Here is a 14,683-nt window from a genome sequence, read left to right as displayed (position 1 = left end):
GCTGATTAGGTGTTTGCGTTAAAGAACAGTTGAACAGGTGTCCCTAATAAAGTGGCCACTGACTGTATAGTTGTTTTTCAGTTGGGGACAAAGTTAACTATCAGTTTCAATTTCAAAGGCCAAAAAAATACAAATACTAAAAAATGTGCCCTTTGCTTTTAGTGTGTGGAGGGACAACGGTATGTCTTCAGGCTATTGCTGTTTTTTTTATTCAATGCCATCTTGTGAAAACCCTTTTATTGGTATTGAAGTTATACAGTATGCCTCTTGGATCCAAAGCACCCCATAATACCGTGATTCTTTACCCTGTACATCTTCCTCCATCAGTGGGAATGAGTCCTCCTCACTGAACTGCATGATCCATCCCTCCAGCTACTGTTTCTACACACAGCGGTCAGGGAGTGAGCTGAGTGAATAAACCTCAGACCATCACTCAGTCTTTAGATTCTGTCTTTACAACCACAACGCCTGTAGTTGTGGTCTTATCACTTTGGCTAATGGCTAAGTTTATGGAAAACAATGTAAGAACTGTGCCTACTGTGAGCTTAAAATGGTGTGAAAACCTAGAAGTAAGAATCTGGTGTGCTGTTGAGATTCATGTTAAAACCATCAGGGAACCGCTGAATGACCTTCTCCTTGCCCTTCAAAAATACTCCAATACCCCTTTCACACCAACGGTGTTTCAGGGCCGGTTCGGTGCTGGTGCTTGAAAAGCACCGGGTTTTCCTGTTCACACCGCAGCGGAGCAGCGTCATAGCTCCGGAATCCGGTTCGTTTCGAGCACCAAAAAGTTGTCCGTCTAGAAGCAAGAACCGCATACGTCACGCTTACGTCGGAGGGGGGCGAGATTAACCTGAGCTAACACTTAAGGCGAGTACGGCAAATAAAAGTTGTAACAAGCAGTAGTGCTGAGCAAAGTGACTAGAACGCAACCACACACTTGTTAAAAAAAAACACACTTTATAGAGTCAGGCAACACTAACCAGGCTTCGTGTGATTCTGTTTATTTGTACCTTACTTTGACCATCCGTTCGCTGTTATTGATCATTGTGGAGAGCAGGCAGACGTTTTGTTTGTTATTATAGCAGCTATCGGATGGAATCAATACATGGGCTGCACAGGTTGTCATGTCCGACTATCACAAGTAGAATCATAATGAAAAATACGTCGGTAAAAAGTGCCTGTAGTCAGTTTAGCTTCGGTTGCTATGCTAACATCACCCATGTTATACCAGAGAAACTTTCATAACAGCGTTGTGATGCCAAACAGCGTCAATTCAGACTGACACCAAACAGCGTCAATTCAGACTGACACACATTCACTTAAGGGGAACTGGGGATATGTATCAGCTGCTTGTGTGACAGTCAGACAGTGAATACTTTAGAGCCGTGTGAGCTAACCCGGAGCTAACGGGAGAATACACTCGTGGAAGAGCAGCCGGCCAGCACTGCAGCGGTCGGTAAATGCCGCTGAAACACATTAATAAACAATGAACCACGGCACTCTGGAGAAAAGTATAAGGTTGGAGAAGTCGTTATTTAATTTAATCTGGCTTCGTATGATTAAAAGCAACGCAGTCCCCGGCCCGTTGTTATTGTGAGGTAGTGATGTGTCGGTCGCGAACGAGCCGATTCTTTTGAACGGCTCTTTGGTACGAACGAGGGGAACCGAGTCCTACTTGGTGAGAGCCGTTCTTGTTATCGTTCAATCGTTGGTCCGCACTCACTGCCTGCCAAAATCCACTCGCCTTTTAAAAAGCTTGATTTTGTTCCCCAAACGTATTCTGTGAAGACCCGCCCCTACTCTGTTTGGTAGGTTTCAGCACGAGGAGTGAGATGGGGTGGGTCTTAACGGAATACGCGAGAGAGAGAAGTCATAACAAGTGGTACAGGACAGGTAGACAACGTGTTTTTCGGATGGAAAATGAGCCAAACGCGAAAACGCAGCAGCATTTGGATTCACTTCAACCAAAACCCAGGCAGTGATAAAGCGCACCATTTGTAAAGGCAAAATATCCTTTAAAGCAGGATCAACAAATAATCTCCATCGCCACTTAAAAACACAGTATCTAATATTAAGAGTTGCATGAATTTCATTCAAGGCAAGGCAACTTTATTTACTTAACACATACAGAGGGTAAATTCAAAGTACATTCACTGACATGATGACATGGATATGGCGCCACCTTGTGTCATGTTTACAATGCCGATTATTGACATTAGGTCTGGCAATACAGTCAATCATTATCCTGGTGATTATTTTGCAGATAAACCTAGTAACCTTAAAAAAACGGCTCTTTTGAACGGCTCTTTTGAACGGCTCTTTGAAAGGAACGGAGCCATAAGATCCGGCTCCCTTCAAAGAGCCATAATTCCCATCACTATTGTGAGGTGAGCTCCGGCGTTGGGGAGAAACTCAGCGACGTAAACTGTGACGTCATGACGCAGCAGCGGCAGCACCAGTCGGGCTCTGAGCGGTGTGAAAAGAGCCGGCGCTAAACCGAAGAACCGGTTCTGAACCAGAAAAGCTCTAGCACGGAGCTTGAACCGGAGTTGCGTTGGTGTGAAAGGGGCACAAGTCATCCTAATACGAGTTTGAGCTGGATATCTTCATTAAAAGGTTTGGGATGTGTACGTACTGGATGTTAAGGAAACATTTAATCGATTTAGTGAGGGGGTGATGTCCATTTTATTTAGGTTGTGTAACAGTCAAAAGGACACTAGAAGAGACACAAGACTGTCCACATGTCAGACATTGAAGTAGGTTTGTGCCGTTGTTGTTTGTCCCCTTTCATTAGAGCTGCTGTAGAGCCTTCACTGAATATCATTTCTTAATCTAAATTGTGTACAAAAACAAGGCTTTAATACAAATAACATTAGTTTGATTTATTCCTTATCTGCAATTTGAGTTTAAACAGAATGAATAAATGTACAAAACGGTTGCGCAGCATAACGTATTTGATAGTCAATGTTGTGATGTGAAAAGATTCTACCCTAAAATAATGTGATAATCAATTGATCATTCCCTCCCATTTGAAGGCCATACATACTCTGGTTCAGCTCCTTCAGTGTGAGGATGCATGTCTTTTTCTTCTCTTATATCTCTAATTCTATATTGAGTTTTGGACCGGTGGTTGGGGAAAAAAGACACTTTGCAAAATGATGATATGCCATTTTCTATATAGTCTGTTATTTCTTGTTTTCTGCTTTCCTTTTGACAGTGGCCTTTTTATCTTTACAAAGTGTCTCCCTTACATGTTGGTCATCCTGTTATTACTTACTCTCTCTAAAAGAAACTATAACAAACTCATTTCTGATGATCAGTAGAGCATATACAGATCAACACTTTGAATTCCAAGGAAGGAAAATGTTTCTGTGTTTTCTACTCTTGTGTAAAAGCCTCATTTTCCAGTTACATTTCTTCTGATGACTCATTAGTGATAAGCAGCAGAAGCCAGATGAGCTCATGTGGGCATTGTGTGTGTGTTTGTGTCATGCACACACATGGCTGTTGATGTATCTGTGTGTGTGTGTTGGTGTCAGGGTGGAGATCAGGAAACCAGGGAATTAGAGGCACAATTAAGTTTGAAAAGGTTTTTCAGAGGAAATGAGCTGCTGGACCGATGATGGCAGACAGAGCGGAGACGCTTTTGAAGTGTGATTGAATTAAACCTTGTGAGGCTCCACAGTGGAATATCTGACACTCAAGTACCAGCAAACGCCCATACTAAATAAACACTAAAGCTGTTTCAGTGTTTATATTCAGAAAAAAACACATTTTATTGTATCCATAGAAATGTACAACACTTTGGGAAAGATGGATACCACTTTCCTGCTTGTGTCGATGCTGCAACAAGCTGACCTAGCTCTAGGTACAGGGGGGTCCGCTAGAATGGATCTGCCCACCAGCACCTCTGTAGCTCACTCATTTACATGTTCATGTTCAAAACACAAACTAAAGTGTATAATCACCAAATCAGGTTCTTACATAGGGCTATCAGCCCTTCAGAATAGACAAATATGTGCTTTCTGGAGCTGATGGTGGAAGTTGTAAAGGAGTGAGCCATCTTGCTTTTTACTCATCTCTATAGTGCCCCAATCTGGCACTTATGACAAAGATGGTGGCGGGTAAAGACAAAGTTTCAAAACACAAGCAACCATTTAACAAAAGTTCAGTTTGGTAGTGCCAGAGGATATGGGCGGAACTTGAGAATAACTTAGCAAAGATTAAACATGACAACTTTTTTTGTTTGTTGTTTTTCTAATAAATAAATAAAATAATTGTAAAGAGGCAAGTATGAATAGTGTCTGACAATAAAAAAACAAAACATGAATCACTGAACTCTGGGTATGTGCCAGACTTCAGTGTTTCCCCTAGGATGGAGTCATAGCAGCGGTGCTAAGGCACGTAGGCCCAGCATAATGTGAGCGCGGAGCGCGTGGAATTCTTTAGTGTGTGCGCGTGCGAACTGCGCCCCGCCAATTTGTAGTCTGCCAGCACAAGAAAGGCTCTTGAGGCCTAGTACCAGGGCCGGTTCTAGACCATTTGCTGCCCTAGGCGAGATTTTATATATAAAGAATAAATGAAAAATCTCTACAAAAGACAAATACACTACAAAAACAGAAACTTATTGACATAGGTAATATACGTCAAAATGGCTTCAAATGTATTCAGTATCGTATGAACATGTTTTAATTGGGGGGTGGACGTCACATCCTCTAGGGGGGTCCGGGGGTATGCCCCCCCGGGAAGATTTGTTTGAACATTTTAAAGTAAAATGCTTCAATCTGGTGCACTTTGAGCACACAATTACTAGAGACCTGAGGCCTGCACTACGAAGCTGGATTTTCGCTTAGCCGGCTAACTTCAGGGAAATCTCGGGCTTTCCGGTCCTACGACGCTGGTTCTCTTCTTAGCAGGCTAGATTTCCATGGTAACTTATGCTGAGCGGCAAACCTGCTCCGGAGCAGGTTAGGTGGCAGGCTAAGAGATCAACTCAGTGAAAGCACCGCCTGCTGACCAATCAGAGCTCCGTGTGCGGAGTTTAAAGCTATCAAGTCATATTACAGGATAGAGGAAATACAGAAAAACTGCCGTTGCAGGAAAGACGGCCGGCAAAAAACACCTGACTGTGTGAACGTGAACATTAATAGAATATCCCCTCCCATCTTCAGAGCAATCTGACTATTATAATATTAGCGTTAAGAAAGCTTACTTAAATATCTGCCACAACATAAGTAACCGGATCAGAGTAACATTAAGTACAGTCCGCGGCACTGTGAGTGCAGACGTCGATGTGTCCCATTATCATTCATATCATATCACATCATAATGTATCATATATTTCCTTATCTGAGTCAGCTTCTTGAGCCGTATCTGGCCGTGCAACACTCACAGTGTCACATACTGTATGCAGAAGTATTATTTTAAGCAACACATTAAGTTGACGAAACACTCAAGTCAAATGTAATTAAAGTCAGATCGTGTCTTGGACGGGGCAGTGATTTCATAAACCTGTTAATGTACGCATTCAAACACTTTTTCTGTTACCAGCTGTATTCACCTTGCAGGTGCAGCTATGTGGCTTTTATCCTGGATAAAGTGTTTAAGTCATGGATGTTTAAAGTTTAACTTCTTCATATTTGACTAATATTAAAGTTCACTTTTCATTCAGGAAGTATGACGCTGCGCTGTCAGTACACGGCTTGTCCATGTTTGTGATTGGTCGAATGCTCCAAATACCACCCCTTTCATGTGAACGCGCACCTAACTAGATAGGACACGGCTGGCTTGAGCGATCCACTTGATATCCAGCGTCGTAGTACAGCTTTAGCGAGCAGCGCGTATGTTTTGGATTGGGCCAACCGGCTAACTCAAACATATCCAGGTTAAGTTGAACCAGCTTCGTAGTACAGGCCTCTGATCTAGGGGAACTCTAAACACCCATATGAAAAAGATCGGTTTACATTTTAATAATCAAAGAAGTATATGAACATAACCAATAACCTACCTTAGCCAATAACAAATAAATGTAACTTATTTTATTTTTGTTGTTCATTCATATCTTATTTTACCTAGTTAACATTTATTTATTTATGCATATTTTTGTATCTCTCCAACTTCAAACGATATGTCTGGTTTACTGTCCTATAGTATACATTGGAATGATTTCAAACCTGTTTTTATTTATCCTAATAATTATAAAGGAGTGCCTTGGAAATATGTGTTTACATAATTTGTGGTCAAAACGTTTGAGACCCACTGAGATAACTCTGAGAGAGTCCTTTACCTCCCTGAGCCTCTCAGTCTGACAGGAGAGCTCTCCTCCAGCCTGGTTGTAGAAACATCTACTTCTTATATCCGTTAGCGCAGCTAGCACCAGATTCTAATAACAACAGCGCCGGTACCGGTGCGCCCTCTCTCTCTCTCTCCCTCGCTCGCTCCCACGCTCGCACTTTGGCTGTGAGCTGCGGTTGCCTGATAAGCCAACATCCCCCACTTTTATCACTTACAGCGCCCATCGTACAGGGCAAATGAAAAGTGTAACCGGGGTGAAAAGGGTGTTACATTTACTTAATTATGAATGTTGTTACATCAAGGCCGAAAATTAGGATGAGCGCCAACGGTCAAAAATGTTTTTTCCCCTCCCAGAGCTACCAGCGCAGCGCCCCCCAGCCCTATGCTGCACCGCCGCTATTTGTATATAGGGGAAACACTGGACTTACTATTTGTACCTATAATCCAAACACCATGAAGTGTTTTGTTATCTTGGAACATAGCCAGGCCAGCTGCTCCCCCAGTTTCTTATCAGTTGATATGATATAGGCTCCATGAGTCCGTATTGATCAGCACTCCTCAGTGAGCAGAGGAGCTGAAGGATGCTGCTGGACTCTCCCCTGGGGCTGCTCCCTCTGAAGTGTGCACACTTTACAGTTACTGTGATATGTTTGGGAGAACAGAAGTAAACGCACGCTTCACCACTTCCTCTCTGTGTTTGTTTCCACAGGCTGAGGCTGCTGGGAACAATGAGACTCACTAATGAGGAAGAAGATGGACGAAGAGCATCCCACTACCCATCACCAGAGTGACCGCCACACATCTAAATAGAACAACAATAACGAGGAGGAGGGACTGTCTCTCTCTCAGCTTTTCCATTTGGATCAGTGGGTCTGATATTTCTGGTGTCTCTCAGTTAAGTAAATGAAGATTTATAATATCCTGTCAGTCGCTGGTTGAGATCTCACAGGGGGGTCTTGAGGATTTCTGCGCTAGTAAAATGAACTGCATCCAATTGTGTTTTATTATTTATATTTTGACAGAAGATCATTAAGACAAATGACTGTTGAGCCCTCAGCAGTCAGAAACATTTAAAGATTTTAAATTTTTTAAAGTGTTTTAGTTGTTTTTGGTAGGGCCCTAGCTGACCTGACATCAGTTTCTAAAGGGCTTTCAGCTGACCAGTTCTGAGGTCAACATCTTTTTTTAAACATACTGATTGCCTGGCTCAGGAACAGAACCAACATGTGGCTGGTTTCTGTGTTGGTTTTGGCTGGAGAATGATCACTTCATCATTCACTGATCAAAATGATTATTTTGTATCTCAAATAGGCCAGCGTGTTAGCTAATTAACCTTAGCATGTGACGTCCTTCTGCCTGGTTGTAAACACATGTGACGTGGCTAACATTTACCAGAAGAATGGGTTCAACTCTGTTAATACAGTGCTCCCCCAAAGTACTGTTGCACTTCAATAACATTTGTGTTTTTCAAATAGCATCAGAATGAATGCAGCAGAACCAGAGATGCGTCTTTATGAGTTCCTTGCATCCTGTGTCAAAACATGGTGCCTACAAAACCCACAATGCAATTGACCGCAGACTCGAGTGAGGTAATAAGATGTTGTGCTGCTCCCCCTGAAGCCACAAAAGGCTTTATGCCGTTTTTTAAACGTTTGTTTGATTATCAATTGCTTTACAGGATTTGCCTCTTGGCTAATTTACAATGTCCAGTGTTGTTATTCAGACTGAGAGTTTGAGCTCAGGCCTTTTTAATTTACACACACTAAATAAATATATTATTGTAATATGAATTGATCCGTTTTTATGTAACATTTGTGCACATTGAGCTCTGGGTGCAGTTGCTCTTTCTGTTGCAACTTTCTAAAGCTTCTGTTGTCGGTGTGGTGGCCATCATTGATTGTTACATCTCAGTGATTTCCATTAGTGTTCAGAAAGTAGAGATTAGACTCCAGCCTCCCTCCTCTTTGGTTTTATTTTGTGGCTTTTAATGACTTCGATATGGAATAATGATTTCCTGCTGACAGGAAATGGAAATATTTTTATTTTTATTATCAGACCCACTGAATCTATTTTATTTTTTCTTTGAAAGACATCCTGACATGTTGTTCAAATATAAGAATCATGAGCTTCACTGCAGGTAGATAATGATGTTTTAAGTGTATTTATCTGATGTTTTAATGTAGGGTAACGGTGATCAGATTACCATCAAGGATCAGCTGTGTGGCTTAGGGCACTTTGACAGGACTCCTCCTCCTCATCTCAATATCTATCCAAATACCAACTCTGTTCTTCAAGGCGGCACTCGCTTTCCTTCAAAATCACAATGCAATTTTGTTTTCACTGACACTGCTGTCATTTTATGAATCATCAGTTATACACAGAAATCTGTTTATCTCTCTTTAATTGTTTTCAAATCAATGAATTGTGAATAAATAGTTGTCTCTAATTTGGAAAGACAAACCTGCATTAAATGGAAGTGCTGTAACATATATTTCTAGCGTAATGAAGTTTGTTTTGGGATGAAAGCCTTCACTCGTACCTCAGCAGACCAAAGGCTTTGAGTTTGTGTTTTATTTTCTGCAAGTCTTTGAATCATACCTGTGGACACTGGGATAAAGGAGTTGCTTTCATGTTTGAGTTTTCTGTATAGGATGAACAAAGCTGATGCATTTTGATTCATATGAACTGCAATATGTACAGTTTTTAAATGGAAATGAACATTCCACAATTGGGTGTTTTGTGCAAAATGTAGCCTGTGAGCTATGAAAAATGATTCTGTGTTTTGCATATGGATGTTTGTTCTTCTGAGCTTTGATGACTGATTGTAATTTAAGCAGGAGATATTTCTACAACCATTTCTACAATGTCTTCCTGCTTGATACATGAACTCACTGAGAACCTGTGCAGCTGTTTTCATAAAGATTATCAGGACTAGCATGAATCCAAAATGGTAGCTTTTGAATGTTCTCAAAGCCATAGATGGATTAAATGTCCCTCATCAGCTCACACATCCAAGGGAAAATAAGCCCTATGTTTGTATTCACATGAAATGTAAAGCACAGTATGGCTTTATCAGTTTTTCTTTCTCTTATTTAGCCAATAAATGTATTTCTCCGATTTCTGCAGCCAAGTGTGATTTTTGCAGTAGGTGATGGACCAGAGGCAGGGGCTAGTGCGCAGGTCTTCTAGCATGTAGGGCAGCCTCCACTGTGTCTCCTCTCACCATCTGAAATAGCACATAGTTCATCACATGTTCTCACACTTCATTATGCTTTCTTCATATAGTAAAGGCACTTTAGAAGGCACTTTTTAAATGTCTTTTCCGTTAGGACACGATGGAGATCCTCCTGTTTTCTCCACTGAAAAGCATCAAATTGTTATTTTAGCAGAGTTATAAGGGCACTTCATCACATGTTCTTCACTGAAATGGCCTTTCATTACATTTTCCACTGGAAGGGCATGCACTGCACACATAGTATCCCATTTGGCACTTCACCATATTGTATCCACTGGAAGGGTGCTTCATTATGTTTTCTCATGGTAAGGGCACCATAGAAGGCACTTTTTTTTATTTCTTGTTAGGACACCATAGAGATCATCCTGTTTTCTCCACTGAAAAGCATGTCATTAGCATTTTAGCTTAGTTTTGTAAGGGCACTGCACCACTTTCTCCAGTGGAAGGGCACTTCATGTTGTATCCATAGTTAGGGCCCCATAAAAGGCACTTAATCTCATCTCTCCTCTGTTAGGACACCATGATCATCACCTTTTCTCCACTGAAAAGCATCTTAAGGTCACTTATGCCAAGTTTTTGAACAGGGAGAAGTTCAAAGTCAGGTTAAAGGAATGAAATATATTGCGTGCATGCGCCCATGTTGGATTAAATGCTGATTCAGATTGCATCCACTGAAATATGACTGATGATGACCTCACTGCTTCTTTATTCATTCAGAGACTTAATGTGGAATTATATCCTGCTGACCAAGCAATGAGGCAGTCTGAAACCATTCCGCCTTGTGCACATTTAGTTTTTTCTCATGCCTCATTATGACCTTGCAGACTGCTGCAGGGAAGAATACGGGCTCCATGGCTCTTCTTTTCGTCCCGTTGCAGCTCTCAATACGTAGCCTATTTTTGATATCTGCAGCCGGTGACTCATCTGTGGAGGGATTTATTTTTTAATTGGGTCTGATGCCTCCTATGTGCTATGGCGACCGGCTGCTGAACAGGTTTTCCGGGCTGGAGGAGGGGATCAGAGAGGGGGTCGAGCACCGCATCTCTCCCGTCTTCTGCTGCGGGACGCTTCACAAACTATGACCCAATCGTTGAGTGTTGCGTACTTTCAGCCCCGCCTCGTCCGAAACTGCGTCAACCAAGCGCAGTGCCACCGGAAACGAAGCGAATTGTCCTTCAGAATAAGAGTGGTTTCCCCCGATCCTTATCACAAAATAATAATCCTACCAAGTGTAAGCAGGCCTTCAGTGAGTCTGTGGTACCCTGAAGTGGAAGAAGCAGGCTGTGCTACTTCATTAAAAGGTAGCATAGTTTTACAAGTTAAAGCCGAGCTGCATTTAAAAATGTTTCTTTTGTAAAATAAAAGTTATAACATCTAAATATGTTTTAAAGTAAAGGTACATATTATGCACAATGGCCTTTTCTTAGAAGAATAACATATGATAATTGTATTATAATTACATAATAATGTGTTCATCACTTAAATGCTACTGTTTCAAAGGTTATGTCATATATGCACATAAACTACAGTGTAGAAATGACAATTAAAATCGTATGACCGGAGCTCCTCCAATGATGCAACATATACAATAAAATACAAAAATACAAATACTGCAGTGCTATAAAAAGGCAATCTTAACTAAAGTCCATTCTGCTATAGCTTGTGAAAACAATTCCTGCTATTTTATGTTAATATGTTACTGGTTTTTGTATCATGTTCTTTATCATATTTACTACATCTTTCTAATTATACAGACACACATAATTCAATCCAATGAGCCAGGTGTGGCTTGTGTCCACATCGACCACCACTACTGCCACTCGTGTATTCTTGATTGTCTTTACATTTTGTATATTTTCCAATTTATTTTCTTCTATTCTCTTAGTTTTATACACACCATATTTATTATGTGGTGTTTTTTGCAGTTAACAGTTTGTATTATTTTGAAAGTTCCCACCGGAAACACAGTGTGTAACCATGGCCAGCCTGACAGCGGTCCCACCAGATGCTGCCAGAGTCAGCCTCCCTGAGTTCAGTTTGCCCGGCAGTGCGCACGGAGGACTCGCAGGGTCACAGAGCCTCACCGTCCCGAGGACCAGCACCGGGGGAGCAGCGGGTCACACTGCATCCTGATCCCGCTCCGGAGGAGAGAAGAGCCGCGCAGAGGAGAGGGGAGCATCTGGCTCTGCTGTCCGGACTCAAATGAACACACAACAGTCCGCAGAGGGAAAATCCTTGGAAACGGTGTCTGCGTTAATACCAAGATGAAAGCGGCCGGCAGGCAAGGCACCGTGACGGCGGAGAAGCTGAACGGGGACATGAAGCGGAGGCCGAGCTACCCCGGGGAGCTGCGGGCCAAACACGCCAACATGTCAACTAAGATCTGGGTGAAAGTCGCGTTGGCGATCGCCTATTTCCTCTGCGTATCTGTGGCTGCGTTCATCCTGGTCATCTACTATGTGTTCTTCTGGACCCCGGACCAGCACAACAACATCACCAGCACCACCCAGGCACCCAACCGCACCGACTGCCTGCTGGGATGACACAGCACGCACGGACACACACATCTGCACACATCATGTAGGTGACTGCACACACACCTGACATGCGGCTGCTGCAGGGGCTGATGGGGGCTGGCAGAGACCTGACTGCATTCAGAGTTTGGGATGCTGGCAGAGGACGTGGGGGGGTGCTGCTGCTCCATGCAGGATTCAGGCTGCAGGATGCAGGTGGGGGGGGGGGGGGATAATTGTTTTCCCAAACACCCCTTCCTGAGGCGGTCAATATGTTTTTAGCTTGTTCTTGTTTTTTCCAGATTCAAAGACATGTTTCCTCCAGGCCAGTAAGATTTTTAAAAACCTCTTAGAAATTATGCCTTTCTTCTTGATTTAGTGTCGGGGTGTTTCACTGTGTGAGGGATAAAATGGTGGTTCTTCTGAAAGTCATATGGGGGGATTATGAGTCAATGGGCCCTTAAGGGGGCACAGACATGTAAAAGCCCCCAGACTGAAGGAGACTCTCAGAGAACGGTTAGAATGCAGCTGTTCAAGAGCTGCAGATGAACTTCTCTTTAGTTCCTGACTAAACTACAATCTAAAAAATACTCAAAATGACAGCATGCTGTACAAATATAGCAGGAAACTGTCCTAAAAGCTTCAGCTCAGGTTCTGCTTGATAAAAGCAGTTCTGACAAACCGATGTAATGTTCCAATATTACAGTGAAATGTTACTTTGGACTTACAGTCGGTCTGTTAGTTGATCATCAAGCATTTAAAAGTTTTATTTGGCTCTTAATTGAGTATCTTGCATATTTGTTGGTCGGATTAAACAAGTCATTTGAGATGTAACAACGGAATTTTGAAAATAAATGCAGAATGAATCATCAATAGTGGAAACATTCGTTATGCAGCCTTAATCCTGAGCAGTGCAGCTGTTGTATGAAGGGAAATACAAATACAAAAGCAAATGTGATTTAAATATTATTTTGGTCCTTGTCTGACAACTCCGACAACATAACCACTAAACCATGGACAGTTCGGTAAGGATTTGGTTGTTGTTATGCTAGCAGCTGCTAATTTAGCGTGGAGCAGCGAGCTAAATAGGTTGGGTTAGACCACACATTATTAACATTTTCAAAATTGTAGTCTTCATTTGGGACAATTTGTTCAGTCATTTGTGTCAGTCACTTTGGAGTCGCAAATGGCTCAATACACCTTTTTTCTCTCAAATGCAGAGAACCCTCCAAACCCTGTGAACAGTGACGTGTTCTGATGTCGGACTTCCCCTTTCAGAACAGTATTGCAAACAGAAGCTTTGGTTGAGGGGCCCCCGACCTTTTTGGCCCCTGATCCTGTGCCCAGCAGGTCCGCTCAATAATCCAACCCTGCGGAGACTCTTTTCAGTGATTTTAAAACATCATTTCTGCCTCCTGAAGAAAATTGTTTTCTGGATATCAAACAGAACCACTTGAAGGTGGGGTAGGTAAGTTTGAGAAACCGTCTCGAGATCGCTAGAATTTGAAAATACACAACCGGAGAAAATCTGCCACTTCCTTACAGAGCCCCTCCTCCAACACACACGAACGCGCACATGACCAATGAGGGCACGAGATAAGTTTGTGCACAGATGGAAGGCTGACAGGCAGGTAGGCCATCCAGTTATTTTAGCCGGGCCGGCTAAAATGATTGCTCGTGCTTTTTACAGTACTACGGCTTCCACAGATGACATTTTTTTATGTATTTTTTGTCAAAGCATTTAAGATATTCATTGCTATCGGGATGTTAAGAGCATTCCATGGAATATAACAAAAAGTGTATCTCGAGCCGGTTTCTCAAACTTACCTACCCTACCTTTAAGATAAATAATCCACTTAGGACTCCTCCACCCTCAGGAACGCCTGAACACCTTGAATTTCCTGAGGAACATCCCCTGGAACACTTTTCAAAAACCCTCACAAGAACTTTAGAGAACCTTAAGGAACACGTTTATAAAGGTCTAAAGCCATTGCACCCCAAAACAGATCTCACCAACCTCCCCGAAGAACTCCTTAGAACTCCAAAGATCTACTGAACCCCATTCAAGAACCCACCCCCCCCCCCCCCCCCCCCCCCCCCCCCCCCCCCAGAACGCCCCCCCGTAAGACTAATGGAGTCTTTGAAATAAGCCGAATAGATGAACGATGGATTTCTCTCTTTGTTTCCACAGCAGGAAGCTGTTTTTATTCAGGTATCTAGAGGAACTCACAGCGGTCCTGTAGCAGAATAGCCGGTGATCTCTGGTAGCTCATAGCTGTATGAAATGCACAGCGGTCACTACGTATACTCTCAGTAGAAGACATTTAACCTTTTTAGAGCAACTTTTGTCTTGCAGCGCCTCACAGAATGAGCGTAATTATTCAATGCAACGTCACGTTTGTACCTCTTCTTCATCACACGGTTTGTTCACCTCACTTCCTGTTCATCATTTAGGTTTCAATCCCTCAATCTACTAGACTGTTTTTTTGACGATGTAGCCTTGACAATTTATTGTTATGATATGATAAACTATGCATTTATTCCAGTGTGGGTGTCGTCATTGTGCTGCTGTCACCAGAGGAGGCGGGGCCGGCCATGTCACGTCATTCTATTTATAAAGCACCATATCACACATCAC

At 42.5% G+C, this 14,683-nt stretch overlaps 2 protein-coding genes across 2 annotated transcripts in view; both read left to right on the top strand.

Annotated features, from left to right (window-relative positions):
• Positions 1-9,414, top strand: part of ccdc9 (coiled-coil domain containing 9) — a 47,648-nt gene extending 38,234 nt beyond the window's left edge. The window contains 1 exon segment of the mRNA XM_034115862.1: positions 7,007-9,414. Coding sequence (XP_033971753.1) covers positions 7,007-7,011 — 5 coding nt within the window. The 3' untranslated portion in view covers positions 7,012-9,414.
• Positions 9,415-11,564: 2,150 nt separating this feature from the next.
• LOC117471108 (putative transmembrane protein INAFM2) lies at positions 11,565-13,578 on the top strand. Its single transcript, XM_034115908.1, has 2 exons — positions 11,565-12,112; positions 13,266-13,578. The coding sequence occupies exon 1, from the start codon at positions 11,797-11,799 to the stop codon at positions 12,073-12,075; it is 279 nt and encodes a 92-aa protein (XP_033971799.1). The 5' UTR covers positions 11,565-11,796; the 3' UTR covers positions 12,076-12,112; positions 13,266-13,578.
• The last annotated feature ends 1,105 nt before the right edge of the window (positions 13,579-14,683 follow it).

This window comes from Trematomus bernacchii, unplaced genomic scaffold (genome assembly GCF_902827165.1).
Source record: "Trematomus bernacchii unplaced genomic scaffold, fTreBer1.1, whole genome shotgun sequence".
NCBI classification, from domain to species: domain Eukaryota; kingdom Metazoa; phylum Chordata; class Actinopteri; order Perciformes; family Nototheniidae; genus Trematomus; species Trematomus bernacchii.
Note: the sequence above shows the minus strand (reverse complement) of the source record. Positions and strands in the feature narration are given on the sequence as shown.

Excerpts from the sequence above, each read along its gene's own strand:
- LOC117471108 (XM_034115908.1), top strand. The coding sequence starts at position 11,797 with ATGAAAGCGGCCGGCAGGCAAGGCACCGTGACGGCGGAGAAGCTGAAC.